Below are 11,950 nucleotides of genomic sequence, written 5' to 3'. Positions count from 1 at the left end.
CGTGCTTGCTTGGCCCGATGTGCCTAGCTTGCCCGTAATTATATAACAAGCGACTCGATCTGTTATGCACCTGCACACTGCAGATCCGCCGACATGCAGCCGAGGGATCTTTGAAGGCGAATTAAGAGTTTGTCACACCCTGCATGTCTGCTGCTGCATGTCGATTTGGCCAGGGTCTGCTTTCGATGTGTTTCCCTATCGAGATCGACCGAAGCCACTTGTAAAGGCTCTCTTCAAAATTACCATCTACCTGCCCATTTTCAAGCGGGGCCACACGCCCTCGTTCGCTGCACCGCTCGGACGCGTCAGGGCAAACGGTATAATCACCATGCCGCAGTCAGAATCGACCGATGTCGAAGGCGGGCCTGGAGGGGAAAAGGGCTCGGAAAGCCGACCGGGATGGTCGGAGCGCTTGTTGCATGTGACATGGGCCAATTTTCTCGTTACCATGTGTGAGTGAAGATGCAATATGCAATGAGACGGACGCGAGAGCGGGCGGTCTAGCTTCGTGCTGATGCTGGGATCCCTTTGCACAGCGACGGGAGGCATGGCGGTGGTGATAGGTCAGCAACCGCACACCTTTCGCGGGCTTCAGACGATTGGCAAGGTCGTCTTCATTTTTGACCTCGTCCTGCTCGTCACCCTCATCACCCTCACCGTGCAGCGCTTCGTGCGCAAGCCCGAGCTGCTATGGAGATCTTTGAGAAATCCAGGAGAATGCTTGTTTTTGCCTGCCGTTTGGCTCTCTGTTGCGGACATCGTCATCTGCATGCAGCTCTACGCATCGTCCAGCACGGGCAACTGGCTGATAGTCACTATCAGAGTGCTCTTTTGGTTCTATGTTGCCACGGTGCTGATTGTGAGTCTCTCCATCATCCGCGTGCAGCGTGCGTCTATGGCCTTCTCTGAACATCTCGACCCGACTATCTGATCCTCACTCTTTAGATGGCCTCGCTCCTCTACCTCGACCTTTTCACTGCGCGACGCATGACAAATCACGACATCATCCCCGCTTGGCTTTTGCCCATGCTCCCAGTCATGCTGACGGGTACAGTTGCGGGCTCGATCGCCTCCAGTCAGCCTCCCGGCCAAGCCATAGCCATTCTAGTAGCGGGACTGACTTGTCAAGGTCTAGGATTTTGGGCTTCCATTGCCATGTATGGGCCTTTCATCACGCGATTGATGAAGATCGGACTGCCCGCTCCTAATCTACGTCCAGGTAAGCAGCGGTGCTCATTTCCGACCGCCTCCATCTTAGTTCGCTCTGCTTCCACTTCAACGCCTCCCGCAGGACTCATGATTGCGGTCTCGCCGCCGGCATTCACGGCGCTGGCACTGATCGACATGTCTCAAGCGATGCCAGCAGCAACCTCTTATTTCAGCAGTCATTCCACGGCCTCAGAGACGCTCCAAGTGATCGCCCTAGCCACCGGTATATTTTTATGGGCCTTGTCTTTCTGGTGGTTCGTGGTGACTGTAGGCGCAATCTTGCTCGGGGTGAAGAAGATGGAGTTTCACCTCGTTTGGTACGGTCTGCTCTTTCCAAACGTGGGCTGGACAGTCTCCACTATCAGCATCGGCAAAGCGCTGGGCAGCAATGCTGTAACTTGGGTCAGCACGGCGATGTCTCTCCTACTGATCACCGCCTACCTCTTTGTCCTACTGATGCATGCAAGAGCCATCTGGAGGGGTGGAATCATGTGGCCAGGCAAGGACGAGGATAAAGACACATAGCGTATGCCGCGCGACACGACTGCCTATGCGCGGCGCGGAGAATGCATCTGCATTTGTCTTGGAAGCGTTCGTGCCCCTTCAGTGCTGCATGTTTGACGAAAGGAAATGATGCTCTATTGCAAGTGCTACTGTTCCATCTCAAATGCGTCCGAAAGGTCCAAGCCATACTCCTCTCCCATCTCTTGCATACCACGTGCCAAGTCGTCCTCTAAACCTTTGCGCTTCTCCGTCGGTGCCAATTCTCGTAGACCCAGTGCTCCTAGGGGATTTCTGAACAAGAGGGACAACCAGTGAACCAAACGAGAGGTCAAGAAAGCGCCGTCAATGATGAACAAAGCAGTCTTGAAGCGTAGACTGTCTACACGTTCTTTCAGACTTGGACTCTTCGGGGAGACGAGGGCGGAGGCTGCGTGTCTAGCCAGAATGTTGAGCCTATTGACCGGGGATCCAAGCACCTGACAATTGGCTTGAATGATGCGCATAGACCGACCAACAAAGATCAACTCTTTGGGTGTCAGCTCCACTTGGACGAGGAAGCTCTTCATGCGCTCTTTTTGAATGTCCGCATCCGACCGAGGATCCTGTGCGCGTTTCTTTGCAGCTTCTGCTTTTTCTGCATCCGTCTTGGGCTTGCTCCAGGGCTTCATCAATGTAGCACTCGCAAAAAGCTCCGACGACCCCTCTCCCATGCCCCATGACTGAGTGATCTTTTCCAATGTCGGCAGGTCGACCTGGTAGATGGCTTTCCACAGCTTGGCGTATTGCCTCCTAAAGTCCTCGGACAGAGGGATGACGAGCCCGTGGTCAATCAGAATCACTTGATGCTTAGGTTTGGCTGCACTTTTGAAGATGCTGGCGTTCTCATACTGCGGGTTCTTCCTAACGAGAATGTTGCCAGCGTGTCCGTCTGCTTGCACGAGCCCGTACTGAAAGATTTGACTCGCAAAAACTTCACAAACCGACTTTGCTACATCTCTAACGGACAGACCTAGCTTTTCCATCCCCTTCTGATCCGTCATCTTGACGGCATCAGACACGTACTCCATCACGAGCACGCGCTCCCCCGACAAGTCGCGGTGTACCTTAGGCACCGATACGGTATCGCGAACAAGCTTGAGAGGATCCGTAGCAATGTACTTGCGCAGCTGCTCCGAGTTCTCCGCTTCGTGGACGAAAGAAGTTTCTTGCAGAATCTGCGAAGCGAAGCGGCGCAAGTTTGAGTCTCGTGATGGCATGATCAATTCTCCCGTGCCTACGCACCTGGTCAGAAATGTACTGCCCAAAATACGACAGGGGGAGCTCGAAAATCTGCTCATAAAACCGCAAGAGGATGCGGAAACACAACAGGTCCCAGTACGCCTGTGCCCTGATTTGCGGCCGTTGGACCTTGACTGCGACCTTGCGGGATTCTTCGTCACCATTTCCTCTTAGGATGCCCAGGTGCACTTGGGCTATCGAGGCCGCCGCTATCGGCTTCTCGTTGATGCTCTCAAAGACCTATGGGGTCAATGAGGGAGGTGTGAGTGCATGTGCGACAGGCGTGGCGCGCAGCGCGAGCGTGATACTCACCTGCTCGAGCCGGTCCCCCAGCTCGCCCTCGAGAACCTTCCTCACGATCTCCCAAGGCATCCTCTCGGCGTCATCCAATAATCTGTTAAGTTGAGCATAAGGCTTCGGAAGGATGAAGCTATTACTCGCTACTGCCTGCCCCAACTTGGTGTATAAACCTTGATTCTCATCGCAGACTGCTAGAAGGCGGTCCGCACACCGCTCGTGTAGGGCTGCGACGCTCTCTGCGTTCTTAGGGTCAAAATTGATTCTGTGATCGGGACGAAGCATCGTGAGATCAGTGACAGTTGGAGATCGAGTAGCTGTGCTCGAGCCGTTCAGTCGTAGGACTTCGTCAAAGCATGAGCCAGAGGCAGATCGCCTCAGCATCGAGCAAACCCGCAATATGTCAAAGTATTGCCAGTCTGACTGTCCAATTATCGTCTGAGATACCAACTTCCCCACTGTGTCCATGTTCAACCCAGGTCCACTCACTTGTAGTCCAGAGCTATGGTAAGTCCGCACCAAAGTGTCCTGATGTTCCTTTGCAAGATCCTAGCATTCAGATACTCGTCCACACCATACAGTCCAGCACCAGCTCCCGCCAGCAAAGCCAGTATCAGCGGCAGCCTTCTCCGCTTCGCCTGTCTCGGCTGACTTTGGTCGCTATTGCGGCCTACATTCTCAGAAACCCCTTGAATATGCTGTTCATCGGCTGCGGCACTCCGTGATGTCACGGCTGAAGCTGCTTGCGACGCTGAACTTGGCTTTCGCTCCAAGCTGCCTAACGTGCTCGATGTCTCGACACCTTTGGCCTCATCCAATGCCTCCCCACTCGGTCCCGCTTTTGAAGATGAGCGTGAGGGACCGGCAGATGTTGTGTCACCGCTACCAGGAGCCGGATTGCTGCGCCTAGCTGTCTCGTTCGACGATGAAGCCAGGCGAAATGCCGTCGTGTGCAGTTCGGAAGTCTTAGCGGACCTTCTCCATGCGTAGAGATTGAGGTGAGCACTGACAGCTCGCCTTGCCGAAGTGTTTGGTGAATGGAGGAGCTCTCTACTTCCACTAAGGACGGAATGTCCCGCTACGCTGTTGATCAAACATCGTGACATAGTGAACCGTTCTCTACACAAGAAACTGGCGTCCCGAAGTATCTGCTCCGGGGTGCTGCCTCGTGTGGCTGCCTCCGCCCAAGTCTTCGAGCTGTCGTAATGGCCGGGGGAGGGAAAAGAAGTTGGTCAAGCCAAATACCTCGCGAGGTCCATCTCCACCAGGGTATACGTGCGGTGTGGTGAGATGCTGTAAAGTTGTCTCCACAGAGATGTTGGGCAAGATTGTGATGCGCGCTTTCAAAGCGATGGTGACTCACGACGCGGGTGCTGACATCAGGCGTGCATGCGAATCAAAATCGTGAGGTGAGTGGAGGGCCTTCTAGGCTGCCCTCATCACGTGAGCCAACGCGCACTTGAACTCTGATGATGATGACTCTTCTTACTGATCTGCGATTACTCGGAATTCCTTCTACACACATACGCCGCGCTCTGTCAAACCACGAATATCAGCCCTTGGATGCTCATTTTCCTCCTACTTTTGTTACACCATGTCGAGCGCGTGAAGAGGAAGCCGATAGTCAAGTGTAAGCGTACGGATCAGGTCAGTCCGAGACCTTCGGCGGCAATATTTCACCGTTCATGAGAGAGGGAGGAAGTGTGCTCGACTAAGGGCTACCTGGATGCGCAAAGGTAAAGGCAATTGTGCTCTCTTCCATGGGATGCAAGCTTGCAAAGATGCGCGCAACTCCTCCACAACCCTCCAATCCATGTTGGTCCGGCATGTGCAAGAATGTGGCCATGATTGCTTTGCTGTTGCTCTCTCTGGTAGCCAGCATTAAGGCACAGTATCTCAGTGAGTTTACAGTCACCTGGCATATGTGCGCTGTCCGAGCATCTGTAGGATGATGCAGCAACCATTGTACTTCTGCTGCTCAATCTACCGAGGTACTCGATGTTAACAATGCTATCGACGACAATGTGCTTGACCCACTTTTCCTCCAGGTGCCGGATGGAAACCACCCACAAAAGGAGGCATCGCAGCTGAGCCTGAGTCTGGGACGCCAATACAAACCACCTCAACTTCTGGGACACTGCAGCAACAGCCTGGAATCAGGCACACAACCGGGCTTGGAAAGCTGGTCGAAGCTCCATTCGCCGAGAAATTTGAGCGCGTGAGGTGTTACAATGTTTGACCTCTCTTCGAGAACGTCTTCGTCAACTTGCACTGACACAGTCGCTCGTTCGAATCGCGACTTTGCTTCGATCGTTTCCTCGTCACACCTGCCAACAGCTACTGAGAAGCAACCTTCTCTCCCAGACGGAAGATATAATTGAAGAACATCTTTGGACCAAGCCCAAGCCCAAACCACCCTTACATCCACAGTTGACGAAGCTTTCACACGACCCGACGGATTTGGGGAACATCGAGGCTCAGCTGGGGCTTGAAAATGCTACAAGCCGAAGCCGGGGATGGGTCATCGCTATAGTGTGAGTATTCAGTGGACCTTTGGTGAACCTCGACTCTGAAGTGCTTGCACGTCTTCGCAAGAGAGGGCCCGAATGATGATCGCGCGCTCACGATCGGACGGTTCCGCCTTCAGTGCTTCAAAAGACCCGCGATCTGAAGCACTACTGGCATTAGTAAACAGAACAGTATCTCTCCTCTACCAAGATCCCACCTCGTTGTCTTTGCTGCCAGATGCTTCGTTTCCCAGGTCGTCTTTAAACGCTAACATAGATGATTGGCTCACCGAGACAATGTCAGAGTCGGTGCCTTCGCCGCGTGTCACAGAGTCAAGGCATGCTGGAAAGGAGATGGAGCGCGAAAATTTGCGGCTCACCGAAGAAAGTCAGTTCAAATCGCTATGGAAGCAAGAACCGCGTCTCAGAGAAGAGATGCACAGATTCTGGGAGTGGGGCTATGCGGACCTGGACGATCCCCATTGCACAAGATTAAGCTGGAGGTGGTGGATATGGCGGTCAGTTCAGGGGCACAGCGCGTTGATGCCCTCATATCGTCCCTGTTACGGACTTGCCAACCAGTCGCTGAATCCTGCTGTTCCGTTGCAGCATTCCTGCGCTCTATCTAGTCACTGCGCCTATAGATGAGGCGGGCAGACCAGACTCGGAAGGCCCGCGATTGCATGTTCGCTCGCACCCCCTCGCCATGGCCTCCTTTAGGGGACTTCCATCCCCGGAGGAGCTGGTTCGCCTGTTGCGCCCGCCTTCTGACAGCACATCTTTTACGAAGACGTCGGCTAGACACGCTCAAGATGCGCAATGGCTGCGATTGAAGCCATGGAGATCGCGCTTTTCGCCTTATGGACGCACATCTTCAGAGAGGTCTTTGGAAGCCATACCTCGACTTTTCGGAGAAGTCAGCTCAACGGCGCTACCAGGCATCAACTACGTGCCGAGCTGGGCCTGGACAGCCGTGAGTATCGGGTCCTACTCGACGAGCAATTCGCTCTTTGGCCATCTACTGAACACGGCCTTCCAGAAATGGTGCGCACCAGCTGACTTTCTGCGCCCTTTCACTTTCATAGCTTTCTACGGGATTTTGCACGCTTTTACTTCGCTTCTTGCATGCGCGCAACAGGATGCCCCGCACAAGCCCACGTAACACGCCTGCACGCCGGGCAGGCAGCAGCAGGACACAACGATGATTCCGTCCGTTTCGCGTCAAGAGCAGATCGACTCCTAACTTCTCGCTGAGATTACCGATCAATCTGACAGCACCAATCCGCCCACTGGCCTTCACTGTCACATGAGAGCAGCCAGTCATAGCATACCCACGATTGGTGGTCAGCAGTCGAACATGATCTTTGTCGTTCGTTTCTATCTGGCTCCTCTGCACTTCCTTTGCTTCCTTGTGTCTTTGGAGAGGACGATCTCTCAAAAGGTGGCCTTCGTTGTCTGACTCGTGATTGTTGTTTGCCTGGGCCGACGCTCGGGAAGGGCTCAACTCGCCAGTGGCGCTACACACATCTGTGCTGCGTTGCTCATGCAGCAACTGCCAGGCTTGCGTGAGGCAACGGTCCCTCATCAAGCGAGTTCAAGAGATCGATGAGGTGCAAAAGTATACATGCGTACATAGAGAGAGAGAGAAACAAATGTCAATCGAAAAGCAAGAAGAAAAAAGCCCGAGTGTGCTGACCCTTGCAAGGGAAGAGCAATTGGGCTGGCAATGCTTGCATCCAACGGGAATCGAACCCGTGTCGCCCGCAAGTCGAATCCGCGCACTGGTATTCAATGCATGAAATGGCAAGCGAGCAGTATACCACTAACCCATAGATGCTTCACGTGATTCTATATGCGTGTTTGTCCCAACATGAACCAGAATCGTGTATGGATGAAAATCGATAGTCATTGATGTCCCGCTCACATTCGTTATATCGCGTATTGATCGAAGATGGATGACACTGCGTCAGACTCGAGTCGTGATTGTCGCAGTTTTGAGTGGTGAGTGGATAGTCACGAGTTGAAAATCCTGCGAGTCAGGCTGGTAGAAATGGTCTACTGCGTGGTGATCGGTGACGCACCAAAAAAGGCAAATCGGGAATGTATGGCAGTTGCCGCAGCGCAGAGCGCTCGACGCACCTCGGAGCATCGCAGGAGGAGGCACTGTCATCTAGATCGGACACTCGATGGACGATCTGGTGCGCAAAGCCAAGTCCGTCTTAGTGCTGTCCAATCAGCTGTCTTGCTCAGTCTGAGGGAGTAATTGACTGCACGTAGTGAGATGGCTGCTTTGCTAGATGGCCGCACTCGTAACCGTAACACGATCGGGGCGCTTCGGCGAAGTTGGATGAAGCTCGCCCTCATGCAAGTACACTGTGCAGCCCGGCGTCTTGCGCAACATGACTGCGACTACGAAAGCATGTGTAGAGTGATGTCTGCTCAGTGGCTCCTCTTTTCTCCGTAGAGAGAGAGAGAGAGCTTCCACGCGAACCAAATTTAAGTCCAGGAAAGTAGCGCCCGCTGGATGTGGCGCGAAGGAAGGTATGAGCTCACGCTGCCCTCGAGCCAGGTGTGATGCGATGTGCCGGCAATACGCTGAGATTCGCCCTCTACAGACGCGGTGAGCAGCATTGGGCACCTGACCTTCGCTAAGTCACACGCAGATTGTCATTCATTTGTCGCTTCGATCGTGAAAGCAATTGTTCATTGGTGAGAGCGGGAAAGTCATAGAGGACTGATCCAACTGTAAGAGACAGCATGCGAGAAAGGATCGACTTAAGGGGAACCTTGGGTTGTACAAGCTTGCTTGGCAGTGAGCTGGAGAACGAGGCGAGACGAGACGGGCCGGGCTGAACAAAAGATCGCGAGATCCCTAGCAGAAAGGCACGCAGATACTGGGCGCGATCGAGTCAGCAGTATAAGTCTCAATGAATTTGACTGTTGGAATCAAAGAAAGTTAAAGAGTGCCTGTCAGAAGATGCTTGAGCGCGCTATATACGCCATACCCTGCTTGGCCAACACTCACGTATTGGTCAGCTCGAAGGGACAGACGACCGAATTGAGCTGCGTACTGGATCCCTTACGACCAATCAAGCCAGCGATGTTCATCGTAAGAGTGAGGGCAATATTAAGCGTGGGGCGTTTCGCTCCACCATCTTGAGTCATGCCGAGGCGCACATATGGTCTTGAATCAGAAACTTTGTCTGTGACTGCAGCGCTGGCTGGCAATGCCAAAACTCACACTTTGGCCCACAGGCATCCTGCCAATTGTGGTACGTCGCGTCGCCAGTAGCGTTCAGACTGCTGTAAGAAAATTGTACCGGGAAAGCGAATTGCGTCTTGTCTCTGCCTTTGAAGCCGAGACTGGCCATCTTGCCCTCTCCTACTTTCTTGTGAGTCATCAGATCGGTCACAATCACTTCCAAATCGCTAGCTTGACTAGTCACCCAGCCTCCGCGATTGTTGGCCTGCAGATTGAGGTTCATTGTCATGCTGAAGTTGGCAGGCGGTCCACCGGTGGACATGCCTCCAGCATCTGGCACCGCCGTGACTGGCTCCAAGGTGCGCAGACCGAAGGTTGGCACCCTTGGTATCACGAAATAGAGCGTGACGCCGAGTCTGGAGGAGGACAACACACCAAGATCAGCTTTGTGTGCGCTATGCACTTTCATGAAGCTACACTCACACCACCAGAAATGCGAAGCCTAGGAACACCGCAGCTCGAGGGCCAAGCCATCCGAAGTACTTCTTCTCACCCCTCGCCCACTTGCCCGCCTCATCCTGCACCTTTCTCTTCTTCGCATTCGCTTTGCTCTTTCTCTTGGCTCTGGTGCGCATTTGACGACGTTCCTCATCAGTATATTCGGCGCCGAGAGCGGGCACGGTGATGAGCTCGATGCCCTCCGAGCCCGCCTTGTCTCCAGGGGTGCTTGGCATCTTGGCTCTTGAGCCAGTGTCTTCCGACTCGTAGAGCGGTCCGTAGGCATCGTAACCCGATGGACGACTAGGCATGGGGTTGTCGGCCATGACGGACATGCGCTTAGGATCCGAAACGCGTGGATCAAATCCGAAAGCGCTGGGATCGAGAAGCGTTGACTGAACGCGTGATTGCCTGTTGCCACCCGCCCCGCGGGCACCTGCGATATCAACTGGCGGCAAGTCGGGAGCGCCAGGCGCGGCCTCGATGTCCCTGTACGGCTGCGTCGCTCCTCCATAATTATCGAAATCACTGTTCGATCGCTGCAGCATTGAAGGAGCCGCTTTGGTGGGCGGGCCCGCATTGTTAAAATCGTCGTACACATTCCAGTCATCTTTGCGAAGGGGAGGCGGTGTGAGCAATGAGCAACCATGCCTGCATAGTGCGGCCTGAAGATGCCATCTGTGTGGGCAAAGGGTTGTATGTTGCACAGAGCAATGACAGATGGGGTGGACAGGACGTGGCGGAGGTGTTGCGCCCCCTTTCTGAATGGAGGACTCGCCGCATTGAACAATCATAGATCTCGATCCCAACTCACCGTCGCTGTCATCACCGTCTGAATCGTCCTGCTGCGCCCAGCCTTGTGCATTGGTACTATTCGCCTGGTGAGCCCTTCCCATGGCGCCCGATTGCGGCCTAGCATATCCTGATGCAGCCGTAGTTGGCTGGCCATATTGCGATTGCCTCATGCTTGATCTGCTGGCCCCTCCGCCGCCACCCGACGAATACATGTCTGCAGCGCTGTATGACATATTCACGACCTCGAAGAGGAAGGTGAACGGACGGCGAGAGCTGGGATGGTGAGTATTGCGCTTCGCTGGACTGATCTGCAAGAGGGTGAGGCGGATGGGTCGGCTTCTGCCAAAGGGGGTCAAAGTGGATTCGGAGGCTAAAAGCAGCAGGCCTTTCAGTCGACACAGAGACGCAGGTCGAGGAATTAGCGGTCTGCGGCGGAAGGGTTAGGAGGTGGTGATGACTGCTTGACACAACCTCGCTTGCGCAAAGCCGTGCTTCAGGAGGGTGTGGTGTGCCAAATTACCCTTCGTGATTCGGCTCTGAATTGTGATTGCAACCAGTGCAAGAGCATATATGCATGCAAGCACTCACTCACCCTGCATCCCAAGTAAGCGCCCACCCTATATATCCACGTACGCGAGCTAACAGCGCAAATATTTCAAGATTTGCCTGCGATGATGCCGCCCATACATATTATATACCGACCGGTACACACACACGCACGGGCAGCAGGATGCTTTGTCGCCGCACTACCGGCGCTGCAAAGGCGCGCGTCATGAGCTCTCTACTCACGACTTTGACTCAAGACCCAAGACGACTCGTGACTTTCTGAGACGCACAGACGCAAAAGTCAGAGAGTATATAGATCTATACAATTTTTAAATCATAAGTCAGTAGCCGATATCGAGCTACACCACCAGCATCGCTCATCCCGGCTCTCGCTTTCTTTGCATGCCTGCTGACGCTGCCGCCTCCAGCAGACTTAGAATCGACAGCAAGTATGAGGGCTCTGCGGCAACAACACGCGTGATTCAGATTGTTGCCCTGCCTATGCAAGGCGTGGGACAACATGCAGCAGCATGGCTTAGGCGGGTTGCATCACGCGCTGCGCTCGAGGCGGTCGCGCGGGCCGTCCGGCCGTCCATCGATCCAGCATCGTGAATTCCTCATTCAAGATTGTGCCCAACGTCGACGTCCCAGTCATCAATCGAGAAGGCATGCAGCTACGCTAAGCGCGCCGCGCCCTGAACTCGCAGACTTGCGGCTCAAGTCACCAAATCTTCAAGTTCTTACGTGGGCTTCTTGTGAGTCAGAAGAGTCGCGAGAAGCGCATCCTTGGTGAATCGCGCGATGATTAGCAACGAGTTTCCTACGCTCGCTTAGAAGGTGCTATCACCATGATATCTGCCACCAATGAATCTTGAATGGTATTCGAACTGCAAATCCACTTGTTGCTTTAATCCTTCTTCTTAATTTCAATTGATCTGAAATGGACAGTCACGAGTTAAAGATTGATTGATGAGTCAAGAGTCAAAAGTCACGTGAGCCCCTCCAGCGTGAGCCACTGTCACGTGATCAGACTTTACCTGTGCCACTAGTGTAGATAGCGGACAGGCAGGTGCTATCTACCAAGCTCGCCCAAGGATCCTGTATCATAACAATT

The 11,950-nt window shown here is 53.8% G+C and overlaps 4 protein-coding genes and 1 non-coding gene across 5 annotated transcripts; 2 read left to right on the top strand and 3 right to left on the bottom strand.

Annotated features, from left to right (window-relative positions):
• The first annotated feature begins 160 nt into the window (after positions 1 to 160).
• On the top strand, positions 161 to 1,808 carry IE81DRAFT_323869 (C4-dicarboxylate transporter/malic acid transport protein). Its single transcript, XM_025514075.1, has 4 exons — positions 161 to 452; positions 537 to 859; positions 946 to 1,219; positions 1,292 to 1,808. Exons 1-4 carry the CDS (start codon positions 449 to 451, stop codon positions 1,732 to 1,734), a joined length of 1,044 nt encoding a protein of 347 aa, XP_025369205.1. The 5' UTR covers positions 161 to 448; the 3' UTR covers positions 1,735 to 1,808.
• Positions 1,764 to 4,622, bottom strand: IE81DRAFT_314200 (ABC1-domain-containing protein). The gene is made up of 4 exons (XM_025512499.1): positions 3,778 to 4,622; positions 3,304 to 3,553; positions 2,995 to 3,231; positions 1,764 to 2,927 (listed from the first exon to the last, which is right to left on the bottom strand). The coding sequence occupies exons 1-4, from the start codon at positions 4,392 to 4,394 to the stop codon at positions 1,860 to 1,862; spliced, it is 2,172 nt and encodes a 723-aa protein (XP_025369204.1). The 5' UTR covers positions 4,395 to 4,622; the 3' UTR covers positions 1,764 to 1,859.
• A 1,160-nt stretch (positions 4,623 to 5,782) lies between these two features.
• IE81DRAFT_145996 (hypothetical protein) lies at positions 5,783 to 7,225 on the top strand. Its single transcript, XM_025510398.1, has 4 exons — positions 5,783 to 5,822; positions 5,984 to 6,313; positions 6,405 to 6,768; positions 6,881 to 7,225. Exons 2-4 carry the CDS (start codon positions 6,093 to 6,095, stop codon positions 6,998 to 7,000), a joined length of 705 nt encoding a protein of 234 aa, XP_025369203.1. The 5' UTR covers positions 5,783 to 5,822; positions 5,984 to 6,092; the 3' UTR covers positions 7,001 to 7,225.
• A 301-nt stretch (positions 7,226 to 7,526) lies between these two features.
• On the bottom strand, positions 7,527 to 7,632 carry IE81DRAFT_t18. The gene has a single exon. It is a non-coding gene; the product is annotated as a tRNA-Gly (tRNA).
• An 842-nt stretch (positions 7,633 to 8,474) lies between these two features.
• Positions 8,475 to 10,929, bottom strand: IE81DRAFT_323864 (hypothetical protein). The gene is made up of 5 exons (XM_025514074.1): positions 10,310 to 10,929; positions 9,481 to 10,105; positions 9,037 to 9,413; positions 8,821 to 8,950; positions 8,475 to 8,732 (listed from the first exon to the last, which is right to left on the bottom strand). The coding sequence occupies exons 1-5, from the start codon at positions 10,521 to 10,523 to the stop codon at positions 8,720 to 8,722; spliced, it is 1,359 nt and encodes a 452-aa protein (XP_025369202.1). The 5' UTR covers positions 10,524 to 10,929; the 3' UTR covers positions 8,475 to 8,719.
• Positions 10,930 to 11,950: the final 1,021 nt, after the last annotated feature.

Source organism: Ceraceosorus guamensis, assembly GCF_003144195.1.
Source record: "Ceraceosorus guamensis strain MCA 4658 unplaced genomic scaffold IE81scaffold_34, whole genome shotgun sequence".
Lineage (NCBI taxonomy): Eukaryota > Fungi > Basidiomycota > Exobasidiomycetes > Ceraceosorales > Ceraceosoraceae > Ceraceosorus > Ceraceosorus guamensis.
The sequence above is the reverse complement of the archived record's forward strand: the minus strand, read 5'-3'. Positions and strand labels throughout refer to the sequence as shown.